Consider the following 17,107-nt stretch of genomic DNA (forward strand, 5'->3'; position numbering starts at 1 on the left):
ATAGATTACATCACGGTTTTTTAGACTACTTTTGTTAATTCATTAACAAAAGAGTCTAATTTTTGATATTTTCCCAAATCATCCATTGAGAAAGTAATATCGCCTTCCGAAGATAAGAACTTGGCGCAGCACTCCTGATTTAACATTTTTAAAATAGAATGTGTAATATAGCCACACACACACACACACAAAAAAAAAAAAAATGAGCGGCTCTAGACCTTTAAGTGAATCTAATTCCATTGCAAAATCGGAAGATATAAGGCTGATAAATGTAGAAATTAATTATACTCTTTTGTATCGACTAAAATTGATGCAATTGATAATATGGACTTTAAAAGTAGGCTTACACGATTTTTTTCCCAACCTCAAAAACTGTTCACAACAGATATAGTAATTTCCACCAGTCAGTTGTCTATACCACCCAAAATACCGTTCTGTAAGTTTTGAATTAGTTTTACGAAGAAAAAAAAACCTAAATTATTTTTTATCTAGTTAATTTATGACTAAATGCGCTATTTTATGCATGTTCAATAGGTGGCATGAAATGTTTCGGAAGATAAACCACCTCTATGTCTCTTTGAGAGTGTTCCCATATTTTATCCATTCTGCAAACTTAGTCAAGAAATCAATTTTTTCCAGATCATTTACAGAAATTAGTTTTAATGAATTATCTCTCTTCTGGACATATATAGTATTAGAGTTCGGATTTATGCAACTCCAAAAACGCTTAAGAATATCTATAAATTGTAATGTTTCTTTGAAGCTTCTGAATGGATAATCTTTCGATATATAATAGTGAAGTGCATTCAGAGTGGACTCGTGGAAAAACCTTACAGAAAAATCAACGTTGCACTTTTCGATTGGTTGAGGAGCCATTACTTTATCATTAATTTTGTGAGCTCATTTCAATACCTGGCCGAGCTTTATGTAGTAGATTTGGCTCACATACCCAATTCAGCTTCAAAAATTATATCTTCATTTTCAAATAATGGACATGAAAATATTCGTTTGGTAGTAAAGTTGTTATAATTTTTTTTTGAAGATATGTATCAGGAAAAGGATGTTTCTTCGACTTTTTTGGAATATCCGGAAGTATTGTTTGAACAGCAACAGATTTTAATCTATATCCTGTGATAGGAATATATATTTTTTGCTGAGTTGAATTTGTATTTGTTCTTTCATGAATAATAAATTAGGAAAGCTACAAACTATTGAATATTGATTTGGATCCTAGTTTTTTCTTCTGGTGGAATTGTACCATACTTTAATAAGTTCAAGATCGTTTGAAAACTTAAGAAGATAATGTTCTTCTTCAACAATTTCTTTCTTTTTATTATGATTTTGATGATTTTTTCCCCCATGGATAACCAGTCCTGAAACCTGTACAACAGCAAATAATTCTCAATCAATGAAATTGTTTATAAATTCATCAAATAATTCCTGATAAAAAGTAACACATATAGTTATATATATAAATATATGTGTGTGAAAGATAAATCATATATTTCATGTATAGGTTAGGTCCTTAAAATAACACACTGTATGTATATTATTGTAAAGATTTATAATTACCAAATAAAAGTAGATATATAATAATTAACAACTGTTAAAAACAAAAATACGTTATTAACATTAACCACCAAGTCTCTTAAGTACACTAAAAACTAAATTATCATTTGGAATGAATATTTCAAAAATACATGATTCACTTCGTCTTTGTACTTTTGTAAAAAAAAAGTGATCGTTCCATATTAATTTCAGTGTTCCTTATATTATATCGTGGGTGTTATTAAAAAAGAAAAAACTATTACTAACAATATATTTGCCCCTTTTTGTCAAACCTCCTGAATAAGTTATGCTCCACTGAATGAAAGTTTCGAACCTAGAGGAAGGCCTCCGCCTTTACATCAGACAGCGTAGACTATTTTCAAAAGAAGTGTTATTAAAATGTCAATTTTAAAATGCACAGTAATTTAACTTGAGGGTCCGATCATCCAGTCCTGTAAGGGCACATCCGCCCCGTATTCATCTTAAATTTCCCCTCTACGATGATACGGACTCCCTGGCCATACCTACTGATCTGATGATAAAACGTATGGGATAATTGAGGAAGTTGTCGATTCAATATTCATGGTGAGTATTTATATGAAGTATTCAAAAGGGAAATGGGTCCGTTATTTTTAATGTCATAGTTTCAGTAGTTCTTATTTAGAACTAAAGTTAAGGATCCAGGGCTCATAAAGTCAGGAACAAAACCTTCTTGAATATACCCTTAAACACTTCTTCGAGGATTGGAGAAAGTAAATTTTTAAACCTTTGGAAAAATTCAAATAAGAACCCTGACGGTCCAAGGGTTTTAAATTTTTTGTCATAATCTTGAATGAACTTCAGTTTTTTTTTTCAGTGATGGTTGAGTCTATTTCTAAAAATATATCACAATTTAAATAATTTTGATCATTTTTTTCAGTTCTTTTAGGATCCCAATTTTAAAATAACAAGGGTTTTCATTTTTTTGGTTCTTAAGACAACCTCCAGTTCAATCAGAAGTCACATATTCTGTTCGACTTACAGACAGAGCAACTATATAATCTAAATAAAATCTGCATGCTTCTTCGGATATTTTCTCGGAATCCTCCGATATTTCACCTGAGACATGTTTTAAGGAAGTATTTTTTCCTCCGGGAAGTGTTTTTCCCAGATAATTGAAGATAGATTTCCCTTTAATATTCAACTCCACAATTTTATTCCTAATTGTTATCAGTGCTCCCATGTTATTATATTCTGTAATCTTATACAATTTTATATTCGTGGTTATCATCCCTTATTCATGACTCCTTCAGTGGTTTTTTTTTGTTACTAAGGTAGTCTCTTTACTTTTATGAATTAATATTTTTTGCTGAATTTTCGATACTACTTAGGTAATCCCATGACGAGATGTTACCAATATCTAATAACACTTTGTTCCTTTATTGATTTCAGATATCTTGTTACAGGTTCCTTCCGCTTCTAGGAGAGAATCATTAAGTTTTCAGAAGGATCTTCGAGGCTTTGATGTATTATTGAATGCTACAAAAACTGGACATTGGTCTGAAATGTACGGAGGTAACACCATAAGCTCAGCCAAAAGATTTTGCCAATCTACTTGACGACAGAACATAATGAAGTCGACTTCGTATTTTGTTATTAGATCTTCTGATCCCGCAAAAATCATTTTTGGAGCAAACTCATCAAATACAAGCCCCAGGTCCACTAATTTTTTTTGATAAATAACTTTTTCTATATTTTTGGCATTGTGGCGCCATAATAAGCTTATCGGTTAAATTTGAGATTTTTATTTGGAGTTCTCATCGACTTTTTTATCTCACTATTCCAGTCCAATCATTGAGGCAGTAAAGGGTAAGAATTTTATCCCTAAAGATGAGTTTGACTTCATTTGGATTCTTTTGAGTGTCAGAAAATTAGCCTATCTGGTTTTACGTCTTGCCATTCTATTTCTCGTACCAATTTAAGCACACTTGATTTAAAAAACTCATCTAAACTATTGCTATTAATAGGTTCATCAAGCCCAAGGAGTGGTAAAATTTGGTACAAAATTGAGTTTTAGGATCTACTCATAGCAGCCCAATAACTACTTAGTCTTTTCAAAACCACCATGACTTCACCTGGACCCATAAATTTCTATCAAACAATGAGTGATTTGTTCGCGACTTAAACCAGCTCCTTATTCTATTGGCCGAAAAGTCTTCACTCAAGTGCAATTATTTCATCTACGTCAGGTTCAACGACGTCCAAACTACCACTACAGGGGTCCCCACATACCCCAATCATCAATAGAAGAGTTTTGTCTGATTTCAGATGTGTAAGGTTTGATATCATCACAAATGAATTGTTTTTTAATTCACTTTATAGTTTCACAGGTTTGTATCGAAAATGTCTTGTATTTCAATAAATAGATAACTTTAGGATGTATGTAAAATTTCCACAGTGTAATTTCATCTATTCTATTATGATAAAGTTTATGAAGAATTTGGATGAGTTTATCAATGGTGTTAGGAAGCTTTTTTCATTCTGTTTGAACAAGAAATTAATATTATCAGTCATCCCCAATAATTTTACCTTTTTTATTAGTTGAAAATTCAGAAAATTCTTTTTAATATATGGATTCAACGATGTAAGAGCTTTGATTTTTTTTAATTAATTGTTTTTGAAATTAGTTACTACTTCTATTATGGCGTCAATTGAGTCCTTCATTTCGGTGGGGGTACCTGTGAGAAAGGTTATCAATTCGTTTGCATATAGCTGACCTTTATTTTTCCTATAATATCTGAACTGATTCCTTTTATTATTTCAGGAAAGATATTTTCTCTTTTCGACCATTAATTGAAATAAGAAATACTGTTGGACATCCACGTTAAATTTTGTAATGTTGTTTTTTGCCTGGCAAGTCAAAAGAACAGTATGATTGCCGAAAGATTGTTTATATCGTGTTGACGAACTTGGGAGGAAACTTGTATTTTGCACATTGTTCAATGATATATCTATTAGAAACTGTGTCAAATGCACTTTGAAAGTCGATGAGCGAAATTGTGTATTCTTCTGCACTGTTTTGGATTTAGTCGATCTTATCCTGAATTGATCGGGGGATATCTTTTGCCAAACGGCCCTTGATAAAACCTTTCTGATCCTCACTGAAAATAGGGGGGAGGAATTTCTCAATTCTGTCATTCAATATTCGAAGCAGTATTTTGTATGATGTTTTTAAAACTGTAATGGGCTTGAAGTTACCTATTTAGTGGATATCCTTTCCTTGTTTCTAGATAAGAATGACAACGCTCTTCCCCAAAAAATTTGGAACTTTTGTTTACTTATATACTGCTTTTAGTATAGACGCCAGTTCCTCCCAAACATATTATAAAGTTTAAAAGACAAACCAGAGGTGCCAATAGACTTAAAATCTTTTTTAAGACTTGATATAGTAGATTGTTTGTTTTTCTGTAATATTGTTATGAATTCCTCGAAAGTTTTCCCGATCATTGTTTGTAGAATTCAGAGGAACTAGGTTTTGATTATTCCATACCTGGACCAATGATTGGCACTTCTGACAAAAATTGCAAATTTTCTCAATTTTACACTATTTGAAATTATATTTTTCCGTGAAAAATCTAGTTGCTTCTTTTTTTATGTCATTTGGATCATCTGATCCATCTTGCATTTTTAAGCTAGTGGGCTTTCTTGAGCTTGTTGACTATTATAAGATATTTAAAGGAGCATTTTTTTTGACATTTTGATCCGCAAGTTTAGATTTTCTTTTTATTCCTGCACCCATATTTTTGTAATTCGGAAGCTCTTCAAGTCATTCATCAATGTCAATTGATTTATCAATCAAGTATTGTAATCCTTTTTAATCTTTCCATAAGTATTCTTTTTTTCCTTTTCTCCATTCCAGCCAGCGCGAATTAGGATTCCTTTGCTCCCTTTTTCAATATTTTCTAACGTGTAGCATTGTGAGTAGATTTCAACTTAAGGATTATCTGAAAAGACTGATATCACCTTTTCAATCTTCTTAGTTGTATGGATCAAATCTAGAAGTGATACATTAAATTTTCAGAAAGATTTCTTCTTTCTAGACCTTGTTGTGATAGATGCGAAAATAGGTGAATGGTCCGAGAAATAGGGTTGTAAAGTCATAATTTCGTAAATTTTTTTAGTATTATAGATGAGACAAGGATGCAATCGAATCTATTCCTAATTATTTTTTTATTCTTTGTAAAGCTAGTAAAAGTGAACCTTGGATTTGATCCCTCTGAAGACTGAGGTCGATTAGATTATATTTTCTTCTAAATTATCTATGTTCTTCGGATTCCTCGATCCATCGTATCACTCAGAGTATACGATAGGGCATGACTATTATTTTTTCTGGGTTTGTTTTGACATGTAAAATAACATCAGAAAAGAAATCTCTCTCTCCTTATTTGGGCCATAAATTATGAAGACAGTTACTCTTATTCCAGTTGGTTCTAATTCAAATACTACAAAATTTTTTTGCATCATCCAATGATAGAAGCTTCAGGTTCAATGTTTTTTTTTTTTTCAGAACAAGCAAAACCCCTTGGAAAGGATGTTTCCTTGTCATTTTAGCTGAGAAAGATGTGTGAGAATCTGATATCAAAAATTCCAATGTGGGATGACCTCCTAGTCTTGCATTAACTAAACGTAGTGTGTCTGGAAAAGGGAGTGCTTTTAAATAATATAATATTTCTGTCGTTCAAGAACGAGTTGACAGAGAGTTTATGTTAAGAAAAAACAATTTGAGCAAAGTGTAAAGCACAGGGAAAAAGACAACCTCAGAGCATTTATTTTTAAAAGCTTGAGTTTTTTTAATAAAAAAATAATGAAATCCTACTGTAATCAAATTGTCATTTATATGATTACATTTAAAATTATCAATTTTTTAAATTCCTTTCATGGTTCAAATGGAAACTGACCACTGATTACTTTGATTAATAATTATTGAACTTAACAGTGTTACAATTGCTCCCCCAGACCTAGGAATCGTATTTGAAGTTCATTTGCAATACGTATATTTCCCTATCTATGAAACCCGGTCATCTGAGTATCGAACCTAGGCACATTGAGTTCGAGAGAATAATTTATCCTGTGTTTACTGTCCAATGAGCTACTTATTTCCATCAAATGAGGTTTATTACCGTCAAATTACAGTCTCTTAATAACATCGGATCCCCCCCCCCAAAAAAAAAAAAAAAATATTTTAGGTACATTTTTAGCTATTTTAAAAATCTACTTTCTTATTTTTAAACTGATCTATTTGACTGTTTTCGATTCAATGTGTAATAACACTAGAAACATACATATATTTATAATATATTGTATAAATATCAGTATGATATGATATATATAATTTATTTTTCCGGGGGGGTGCAGTAGAAGCTTTTTGGGAATTCAAGCCACATAAAAAGGGGATAGAAACAGCATTGGTAATAAATATATAATTTATCATTCCTAGGCTTATTTCTTGTTTCATACTTAATACATTTTAATTAAGTAATAACTGGAATAATATAACTTTTAATAAAAAAAAGATAATTGATTCCTTTACAAATTTGAGTTGAAAAACACAGTATGTAAAGTATTAAAAGAAAACTATTTCTTTTAAATACAAGAAAACTATTTTTTTCTTTTACCTCAAACAATTGGCTTTAAACAATTTCCGCTTAAAAAAATAAATGCAATTTCTTAAGTTAAAAATAAATATACGTATTTTTTATTCTTTATAATTAATTTACATGCGTACAACATTTAATTTAATTTAATAACATATGTTTTGTTTGAAAAAAAAACCAATATTTGGAACTATGTTATAATATAATATAGTTAAAATTATATATATATAAAATGAAGTATTTTTCGACATGTAATTGCGATTATAATTCATAACAAATTTATGAGTACATCTAAAAAATAAAACAATTATGCATTCAATTATATATTAGCTTAAACACATAACAAATTTAGACTTGATAAGCAGGAACAAAATTTCTTCATTTGTAACAAGAATCCTCGATATAGTTCTAAAAATTTTCACGAATAATAGGAAAAAACTTTTTACTTTTTTTGAAAGGCTAAGTTGAATTCCAATATCTTATTAAGTTTTTAATTAAGGACTCGTTACATTAATTTATTTGAATTTTCTGTTTAAAGATACTGAATAATATATTTTCCGTTAAACAAAAATGTTTTTTTACACTATTCTGAATCAACTGTTATGTATCCTTATTTCATGGTTTTTACAAAAAAAAAATCCTGAAATATTGGGCGACATAGTCCCAAAAACTTTTATTTTTTTTTTAAATAAAAATAAATACTCAGTTTTATCAGAAATATTTAATTTTAGAAAAAGTACAATCTCCTCAAATTTAATTTAATCATTTAACAGTTTATTCAATTTAACAAAAAAAAAAAACACACACACTTTAAAATTTAGACAAGTAAATAATCATAATATTTCTCCTAAAACAATTATTTGTCATAGAAAAACGGAAATTATTCTACTGTTTTACTGCGTATAGTAAGTTCTTTTTTAGTTCATGATGTTTAAAATAAGATCTGAGCTTTTTATAGCCGTTTTTGAAAGTGAAAAAGCTTATATTATTATTTAGGTTAATATGTTTTTGTTATTTTATTTTAATACAAAAAGTTATTCGTTCTTTGACATTAAAATGATCTTTTTAATAATTAATGGGCATTATCATCCAATATTTTTATATGTAACATAACAACCACTTGAATATACTTATATTCTATATATAAGTCAAATGTAAATGTTTGGAAATGTATCTCATATTAGTTTTGCCCAAGTATCGGTTTACATTAAGTCAAAAAAACAAAAAAAAAAACAATAATGAAACGGTTTACCATGAACTTTCCCAGAACTTTTCGATCTGGTATACATAAATGTTTAAAAAAACACAAACTTCTTATAAGCCATCAGTTTCATGATGCACTAATTCAGCATTTTCTTCATTTTTGGGTATTTCATTCCTCTGACTTCCATTTACATGAATTTGTTTCTGATCAATGAAAACTGTTGTTACCACTCTTTTTTGTATTTCCATAATTCTTTTTGGATCGTCATGATTTTCATTCGGACAGATTCCCTTAAGTATTGGAAGGATTTTAACAAATTCCTTTTGAAAGGACTCATTATACCATCCGTAAAGGAAAGGATTATAAACGGTGGAGCTCATGGCCATGACATGACATATGAAGAAAGAGAAATGATGATATCCCCAACAATAAAGATCATAGTTTAGGTCTCCAATGAAATTTATTGTATTAAGGGGTAACCAACAGGTCCCAAATACTATCACCATAGATATCAACATTCTGTTGGTTCGAAGATTTCTAGCTCGCTCCTGTTCCTCTTTTTGAGCAGAACGAAGTCCTGGCCGATTTGCGGTTCGATGAGAAAGTCGTCTTATGATGGCTGTGTAGCAAAGTATGATGGATATAAAGGGTAATACAAATTGGGTTATGTTGGTAAAGGCACCATAGAGCGCCCGTTTCATACCATCCCAATTTTCTTGACATCTATCCAGTGAGCCGTAGGTAACAATTGAGATGTGAACAGCATAGGGAGCAGTAAATATTCCAGCAAGGATATCAATAATAAGGATGAGACAAATACAAGTTTTGACTCTCATACGAGCTCGAAAAGGATATATGATGACAACAAAACGATCCACCGCAATAATGGTCAGTGTCAACGTTGATATATACACTGATACACCTTGAGAGAAGGGAAATAGGATGCAAAGAGCTTCTCCAAAATACCAAACCCCAGTAAATGTCTGCAATGGAGTAAATGGCACGGCAAAGAGACACATAACAATATCCGATATTGCAAGATTCAAAATGAATAAGTTTGTAACTATATCTCGCATTGCTCTTTTTCGAAGAATCGCAATGACCACAAGGAGATTTCCAGATATCCCAAGTACGAATATGATGAGATAAAAAAATGAAAAAATCAGTTGAACACCCAAAAATTTGATGAGTTGTTGTTCGTTACTACAACCCTGCAAATTGGTATCATTCATTTCTTCCAAAGGAATAGATATGTTGCTACTTTCGTCTACATTGGTGGTCATATCTAGAAAAAAAAAAAATATTTTTAATATTTTGCAATAGAACTCTAAATTTATATATATATATATATGGGGCTGACCAGCATATAATTTTTAATACTGTTACTAATGTTCATGTACCGAGTGATCCATTAAAATCTGGACACATTAAATTTCAAACTTCAACAAGATATAATTTATTAATTAACCATATAATTTTAACAAAATAAATACTATTAATAGATATGGGGCTGAGCTTTCTTAATGGCCGAGGAGATGGATTTCTTTAATTGTTGGTGTCAAAAGTGGGATTTCTACTCTACAAGACCGTTTCCTCCCACTTTTTTGATAACTCTCTGGACAGTCTGGTGTGTAATCCCTCCCAAAAACACATGCATGGGCCCACATGTACTTGAAGGGATGGTGTAGGGTGCTTTTTTTAACTCCTCGGGATCCAGTTTGTCCTTTATGACAGGAGTTCCTAACCCGCGTAGAAGGGGTTCTAGAATTGTCCAACTGCATGGAGTGTGCGAATGGAAATTTGTCAATCGCTTTAAAGTGTCATTTTTCGACTTGTACGTAGCCTATAGAGCTCAGGTTTGTCTTGTTTTGTAACTCATTTTTATGTTTTAATATATCGAAATATTAATTAATTTCAATCACTCAAACGTGATTTTTTTATTGAATTAGTAAGTCTTCAGATTCTAATGGACCACCCAGTACTTGTAATATATTAATACTTAAAGTGACATTATGACATATATTTGATAATAATTAATTTTATTTTTTCATAAAATGTTGATCTACTTTTAGAAAATAAAATAAATTAATTTTCTTAATATTTGATAAATTAATTAATACTGTATTTTAAAACCATAGTATAACAATAGTTTTACATTTGATGAAATAAGTATTTCATCCCTTGCCGATTTTGTAAGTCTTCCAATGATAAAGATTTTATTTGTTAGTAGATAGTTGATAGACTAGCTACACCACTTCATAATATTAATATGTTTCTTCTTGAGCACCTCATTTGTTGCTTTAACCGTTTATTTTGAGTTATTTGTCGTACTGGACGACTCATTATACGACCCATTTTTAATTCCCTGCTATGAGGTAAGGAGGCTATGGTCCAAAATTTCCCAAGCACTGGCAAAATCTGTCTAACACTTATATGTCCTTTCCCCTTAGCAACAATACACCTGCCTGCAAGACAGTTAAAAAAGTATTACTGTTGTTAAAGTCAGTATTTTTCCCCTACAAACACTTTTTTTGGTAATATAATGTATCTCGTTGTTAAAAATAACGTACCAATAAAATTAGCTACTCTTCTTTTCTTTGATGTTGGGTAATCTTTTAACATTGGGAAGTGATCAAATACTCTTTTTCTCTACTGTATATATATTTTATTCCCCACAAAACCATTGTAATGTAATTTTATTAATAATATTTACTCATATCGAATAAAAAAATAAACAGTTATCCTTCAATATTGAAAAACGATAAAACCCTAAGATATTTATGAGAGAACCATCTAATACAATGGGAGGAAATTGAATTGGATTAAAAAAATAACTCTATTTTAAATAAAAACATTCAAATAATGACACCAAATATACTGGAAATTTTTGATTTTTAAATAAAAATGACATTTATAGAGAAAGGCTCTTGCTGAGTTCATATAAAGCCTACTGACTGATCAGGGAATTCTCTAAATTAGAGATATTCGAGATGGCTCTTCCTTATTACTATTGAATTAAATAAATGACAAGGATTCCTTCGTCATGACGTCAATAGCGAGTTGATTGATACTACGTCAAATATTTAGCATATGTATACTGAAGGATGGCCGTGTTTGGTCAAATAAAATACTGTTTTGAGATTAGAAAAGGAAAACAGTTGTTAAATTTTCCTTTTTTTCTTATTTATTCATTCTTTCTCGAATAATAGTTGTGCTCAGATCTTCTCTAACGATGAATCTATTGTTTGCCATTTACCTTTGAGTTTGTCACAATACCCTTAGTGAAATGCAAAAAAAAAAAAAAAAAATCTCCCTACCCCTGGATTCAAACTAATGGAGGCCATGAATTTTAAAGCTACTTATGGTACGACATCAAAATATTTTTGTCTAATGTACTGAAGTAAATTTTATTACAGCCCCCATCCAGAGTCAAACGACACTTAATTTCCTCGTTCCACTTCAAGAACCTGAATGCAAACGAAGGTCATTTGACTCCTGCAGATTCTAACAACTTGAACACCGACCTCTAAAAGATGCTAGTTTCCTGTAATATACCTTTTTTCACCGTGGAGAAGCCAATTTCTCAAAATTTATGAAGAAATTAACTGATAGAACCCTCCCTGTTAGAATGACTTTAAATATATTAATGGAGTTTGTCAGCAAGGATTTGATCTCAAAAATTCAAGGGAAAGTTGGGCATAAAGATACTTTCATGTCTGTCGATGAGACTAATGACAACCGGGAAGGATCAAGGGCAACTATGTTTATTGATCCTTTGGATGGCCGTTTCTTCGGTCGTCCTTATCTAATCAACTTGTTAGACATAAAAGTTGCTCATGCCGTTGATGTTGCAAATTTTATCGTATTCAACAAACTATTGGTTTGGACTGAGATGAAAATGAATTTAAATTTTACATCACGAATGGAGCGTCCTACTGTAAAAAAACGGACAAAGACCTCAAAAGAAGCTATCCCCAATTGGAAAATTTTATTTTTATAGCTCAAGGACTCGATAACGTAGTTAAACTTCTACATCAATAAATTATCAAAGACAAACGAACTCATTTCCAAAAAAAAAAAAATATTTTTAATCCCGGGCTAAGAAAACAAAACTTTACTGCTTCTTACCATATTCCCTTGCCTCCAGTACCTATCAACAAACGCTAGGGAACTCGGTTGAAAGCAATTGATTACTATTTCAATAACTTTGAAGAAATAAGGGTATATTTAAAGAACCTTATTGAAAATACATCATCGGTCGTTAAAGTCTAAGGAGACTATAAATGATGAGTTTATTTATGAAGAATTGTCAATAATTAATATTAATCTTAACACAATTACCGAGGCAATAACTGTGTTAGAAGGAACATTCCCTTTGCTTGTTAGCTTACTTTTGCCGAACATTTACGCGACAATATCAAGCTAGAGCCATTAAAAACAAAACTAAATACATTTTTATATGAAAATCCAGCGTACAACGATTTGCGAGACCTAGCAAATCCTGTGGAGACAATTTACAGAAACACATTGATTGTAAATTGTGACTTAGAGTGGATTTTCAGCATGTTGAGAGCCATTCATACAAAAATAAGGTCCCGTTTATCAATAAAAAGTGTCAGAAACATGCTTATTATAAAATGCAATATTGAAATATTAGATTCGTAAGAGTAAGTATTTATCAAATAACTTTTTTAAGAATAAATTACATTTATTCATAAATACAGTAATATAGTCAAGAACAACAGCATGAATTGTCTCAGCTTCTAATGGCACACCAATAGTTTGTCTAACATCAGTTTCTTCATGTTAAAAATTGTGTATACTCCAATGATTCAAACATGTTGAAGTGTAATCTATTTAAGATAAATATAAGTTGTATTAAATACTGAAAATATTAATTTACTTTTCTTTTCTTAGCTTAACAAATTACTGAGAAGACGAAGAATTAGTATTCTACATGGAATTTGGAGTATGATAGGACAAAGACTGATTTCATTTCTACTCATAATTAGTATATTTTTTTCTTTATCAAAATGTCTTATTATATTTTGTATTTTTATATTTTACATTTGTGCCTAATATTATGTTGATTCCGTTTTTAATATTGAATATTAATAACTTCAATTTCGTATTGTTTGTTCCTGATAATTTGTTGAATCCATTTGTAATATTTAATGTTAATAACTACAATTTTGTATCGTTTGTCATTATTAGTTTGTTCTACTGTCTGTGTATAACTACTATTGAAATTACGAGAAAATATCTGCCGTTATAATTAGATGGTTTTTCAGTTGTGTTTTTTATTTTAACAATACTTTTACTCAATATCACAAATATACTTTATAATAGTTTAACTTAGAAATTAACAATTAATCTACTGCTACAGGTAAAGTGATAATCATAATTTTTTTGACTACTCATTGTATGACATTTCATATTAGCGACTTTTATTATTATTTGTTAATAAATCTTTAACATAGAAATTGGGAAGTTTTGTTTTGACTTTCACAAAGTTAATCAGATATTCCTGAATTTGAAATAGTTTTTATATTCACTCTTTTAGTGTAATTTGAAATATAAAAGATTCTCATTTCTATACCAGCAACACCTGATATTCTATTCTCCAAAATCGTAATCAATATAATCATATACCTCGCTCCCACATTTTAATGGCACTCTCTCGATGTCCATGCCTATGTACAAAGGTGAAAATCCAGTGCGGAAATAACATATTAAAAAAAAGAAACCGAAAATCAACATGGTACCCCAAACAATTTGAAGGAGAGAGAGAATAATACTCATGACGTTTCATTAAATCAGCTACAATCAGTTGTGACAAGAGAGGAAGGAAAAAAGGACATTTGCTAGAATTATTCCGATGTCGACCTCACATTCTCCTCTGAGTATAACATGGACTTACAATTATAAATCTGTAACAAATCCTCAGGGTTATGTTCTGTCTTTTATGAACACATACGAACGTTCAAACAGGTTTTGAATATAATTGAATCTTTTTAGGAAAGGATGTTTACTACTCAGGAATTAAATAATAATGACAACTGCTAATGAAAATCAAAATTCCTTCTTTATACTACCAATTACAAATTAACGGGTCAGCTAAAACTCACCGGATTTACATGAATGCCTATCTATAATAAATGATATATTGGAGTAAAGAAAAAGAGCGAGCAAGGAGTCTGCAAGAAAGAAAAAACACGCTTTAAAAAATCCGTTTAATTTTTGTTTTTATGTAGACACATGTGCAGTATTGTTTTTTAATAATTATTAAAATACTGCAATCATACTCCTAATTTATTATAAATATGTATCATTACTTTCGCTTGAATTTTCAATATTGTTATAAATACGATCGTGGACTGAATAAATCAATTTTCACTCTAAAAAAATGGTATCTACTAAATTATAATTTTTTAACTTAATTTATTTTACAGTGATTTCTTGCTTATTCTATAATATTTCGTTACATAGGTATTTTTCCTCTAAAAAAAGTAATAAAATAGTCACTCTGGGCATGGTAATCAAAATTGGCTCGTTTTTGTTTATTTAAGTTAACAATATGCCTATTTATAAAATATTGGTAGGTATCAGTGAATTTTTTGTCTGTGATATGCCAAAGAACATACAACATACAAATAGGCAAAAACTACAGTATATATTTAACGAATTATATACTTTTTTTGAACTTTTGGAAATTTAGACATTTTTTGTAAAGGGTTGGCTAGCAAAACATTGACTTTGAGCTAAGTAACCTTCATTATCTATTTCAGAAGGTGGTGTAGGTCATCGTGTGTGAGTAAAGAGTTCCCAAGACACCGTTCATAGCCCTCCTTATGGTCATAACAGCCTCAGGGAATTTGTTTGTGTGGGTTTTCAACAATTTGGTAGGGTCCTCCTAGCTGGACAAGAAAAATAGGATCCTTCTTTAAATTGTCCCCTCCACTTTGTACTTTTGTGAAAAGGTATTCTTCATCATTGGTAATCTTGCCCACCTTAAAAACTAGGTTAATGGAATATTTTAGAATGTATATAATCCTCGCCACCTCAACTTACGCATGTTAGAGATCTGTGATGCTATCCCTTTTGGCTTACTCATAACGACAAGATGTTTATTTTAGTTTGTTTATGCACAAAGAATGTTAGAAAATAAATTATCAAAATTAATTACGATACCGGCCTATCCATTGAGAAAACTAATATTTATTAAATGTCCATATTTTGCTACCTAAACCTGTATATCTAATAAAGTACTTTAAACCAACTATTGTTTAAAATTGAACGTTTTTTTAACGATTTTTTCAAATCTTTGCGAAGGAATCTCTCAGATTTGAGGAGTGTATATGTTACCACGGAGTGCTTATAAAAAAAATGACTTTGTTTAAGGTGAATTTTTGAAAGTTAAGGATTCTTTTGTCAAGACCATGAGTACATATAAACTCATGGCTGGTTGGCCACCCAGGACTACTTTTGATTTTTTGATACTTTTGATGAGAGAATTAGTAAAAAAATCAATATAGAAATGGCCGTTTGATACAACCTAATGTTCATCTCTTCCCTTTTTCGGAATGAAAGTATAAGAAATAGGTGACAGACCTATCAGTGAGAAAAAATATTATACCAGTAAGTAATGATGAAAATCGTGTGTATTTTGAGCTTGTTAAAAAAGAAAGAAATTGAAAATGAAATTGGTAACCCTGACAATTTGAAAAATGTTTTGACGGAGAGAAGAGTAGCTGTCACGACGTTTCATTAGATCAGCTACACTCACCTGTGACGAGGAAAGAGGGGGGAGAAGGAAATATAAAGGGGCATTACCAAGAATGGTTCCAATGTCGATCATCAATTCTACTCTGAGTCTAACAAGGACTTACAATTAAAAGTCTGCACAAATCTGTCAGGCTAATCTCTGTCGTTATGAGCACACATGATCATTCATTAACTCTTCAGATTAGCAATTCCAAAAAGATGGGCCAGCAAGAAATACACAGGATGTACATAGTAAAATTAAAAAAAGGAATATGAAAGTGATAATCCTCGTTGTTGAAAATAATAATATCCATTCGTATGCTTAAAAAAAACTTAACATTATCAAAGACACCCTGAGAATTTGAAATTTGATATAGTTTGGATTTACACCCGGGTCAATCTTCAAATCTAATCTGACACCAACAAAGATTGTCAATTTTAACTCCTCAGGATTCATGTGGGTTCTATGAATTACTTAAACACTTAAAATTTCTCACCCTTTATTATTATTATTATTATTGCACTTGTTGGCTGTGAAGACTCAATTCTACTTTAATTTCTTCAAGTACCTTCACTTATAACTCTCGATCCAACCCTCATTGTTATTTCATGAGCACACCCACTACCTATAACTTAATACATACATATATGGTCCCTTCTAAAGAATTTAATAATTATGATATAGCAACTTTTGAAATTAAAAACCTTATTCAAATGAACAACTAGAAAAAGTTTGTATGACATATTTAATTCACCTTTGCTTGTAAGTATAAAATTGTGGTATGAACATCTTTTTACGCGTGTTGTTGCTAGGAATAGCATTTTGTAAATATATAAAATAGTTTTTAAAAAGGGGAAGAAGCTACCTGATTAAATTTCACTGGTGCCCACATGATGAAAGTAAATAATTAAAAAAGTGACTCCAAATACAGAAATGATGAGATTGGGCAGAGAGGAA

The 17,107-nt window shown here is 30.6% G+C and overlaps 1 protein-coding gene across 1 annotated transcript in view; it reads right to left on the reverse strand.

Annotated features, from left to right (window-relative positions):
- Nucleotides 1-7,250: 7,250 nt before the first annotated feature.
- Nucleotides 7,251-17,107, reverse strand: part of LOC121123562 (prolactin-releasing peptide receptor) — a 53,189-nt gene continuing 43,332 nt past the window's right edge. The window contains exon 2 of the mRNA XM_040718688.2: nucleotides 7,251-9,670. Coding sequence (XP_040574622.1) covers nucleotides 8,496-9,668 — 1,173 coding nt within the window. The 5' untranslated portion in view covers nucleotides 9,669-9,670 and the 3' untranslated portion in view covers nucleotides 7,251-8,495. The remainder of the gene's footprint in view (nucleotides 9,671-17,107) is intronic.

The sequence above is a fragment of the Lepeophtheirus salmonis genome, chromosome 8, assembly GCF_016086655.4.
Source record: "Lepeophtheirus salmonis chromosome 8, UVic_Lsal_1.4, whole genome shotgun sequence".
NCBI lineage: Eukaryota > Metazoa > Arthropoda > Copepoda > Siphonostomatoida > Caligidae > Lepeophtheirus > Lepeophtheirus salmonis.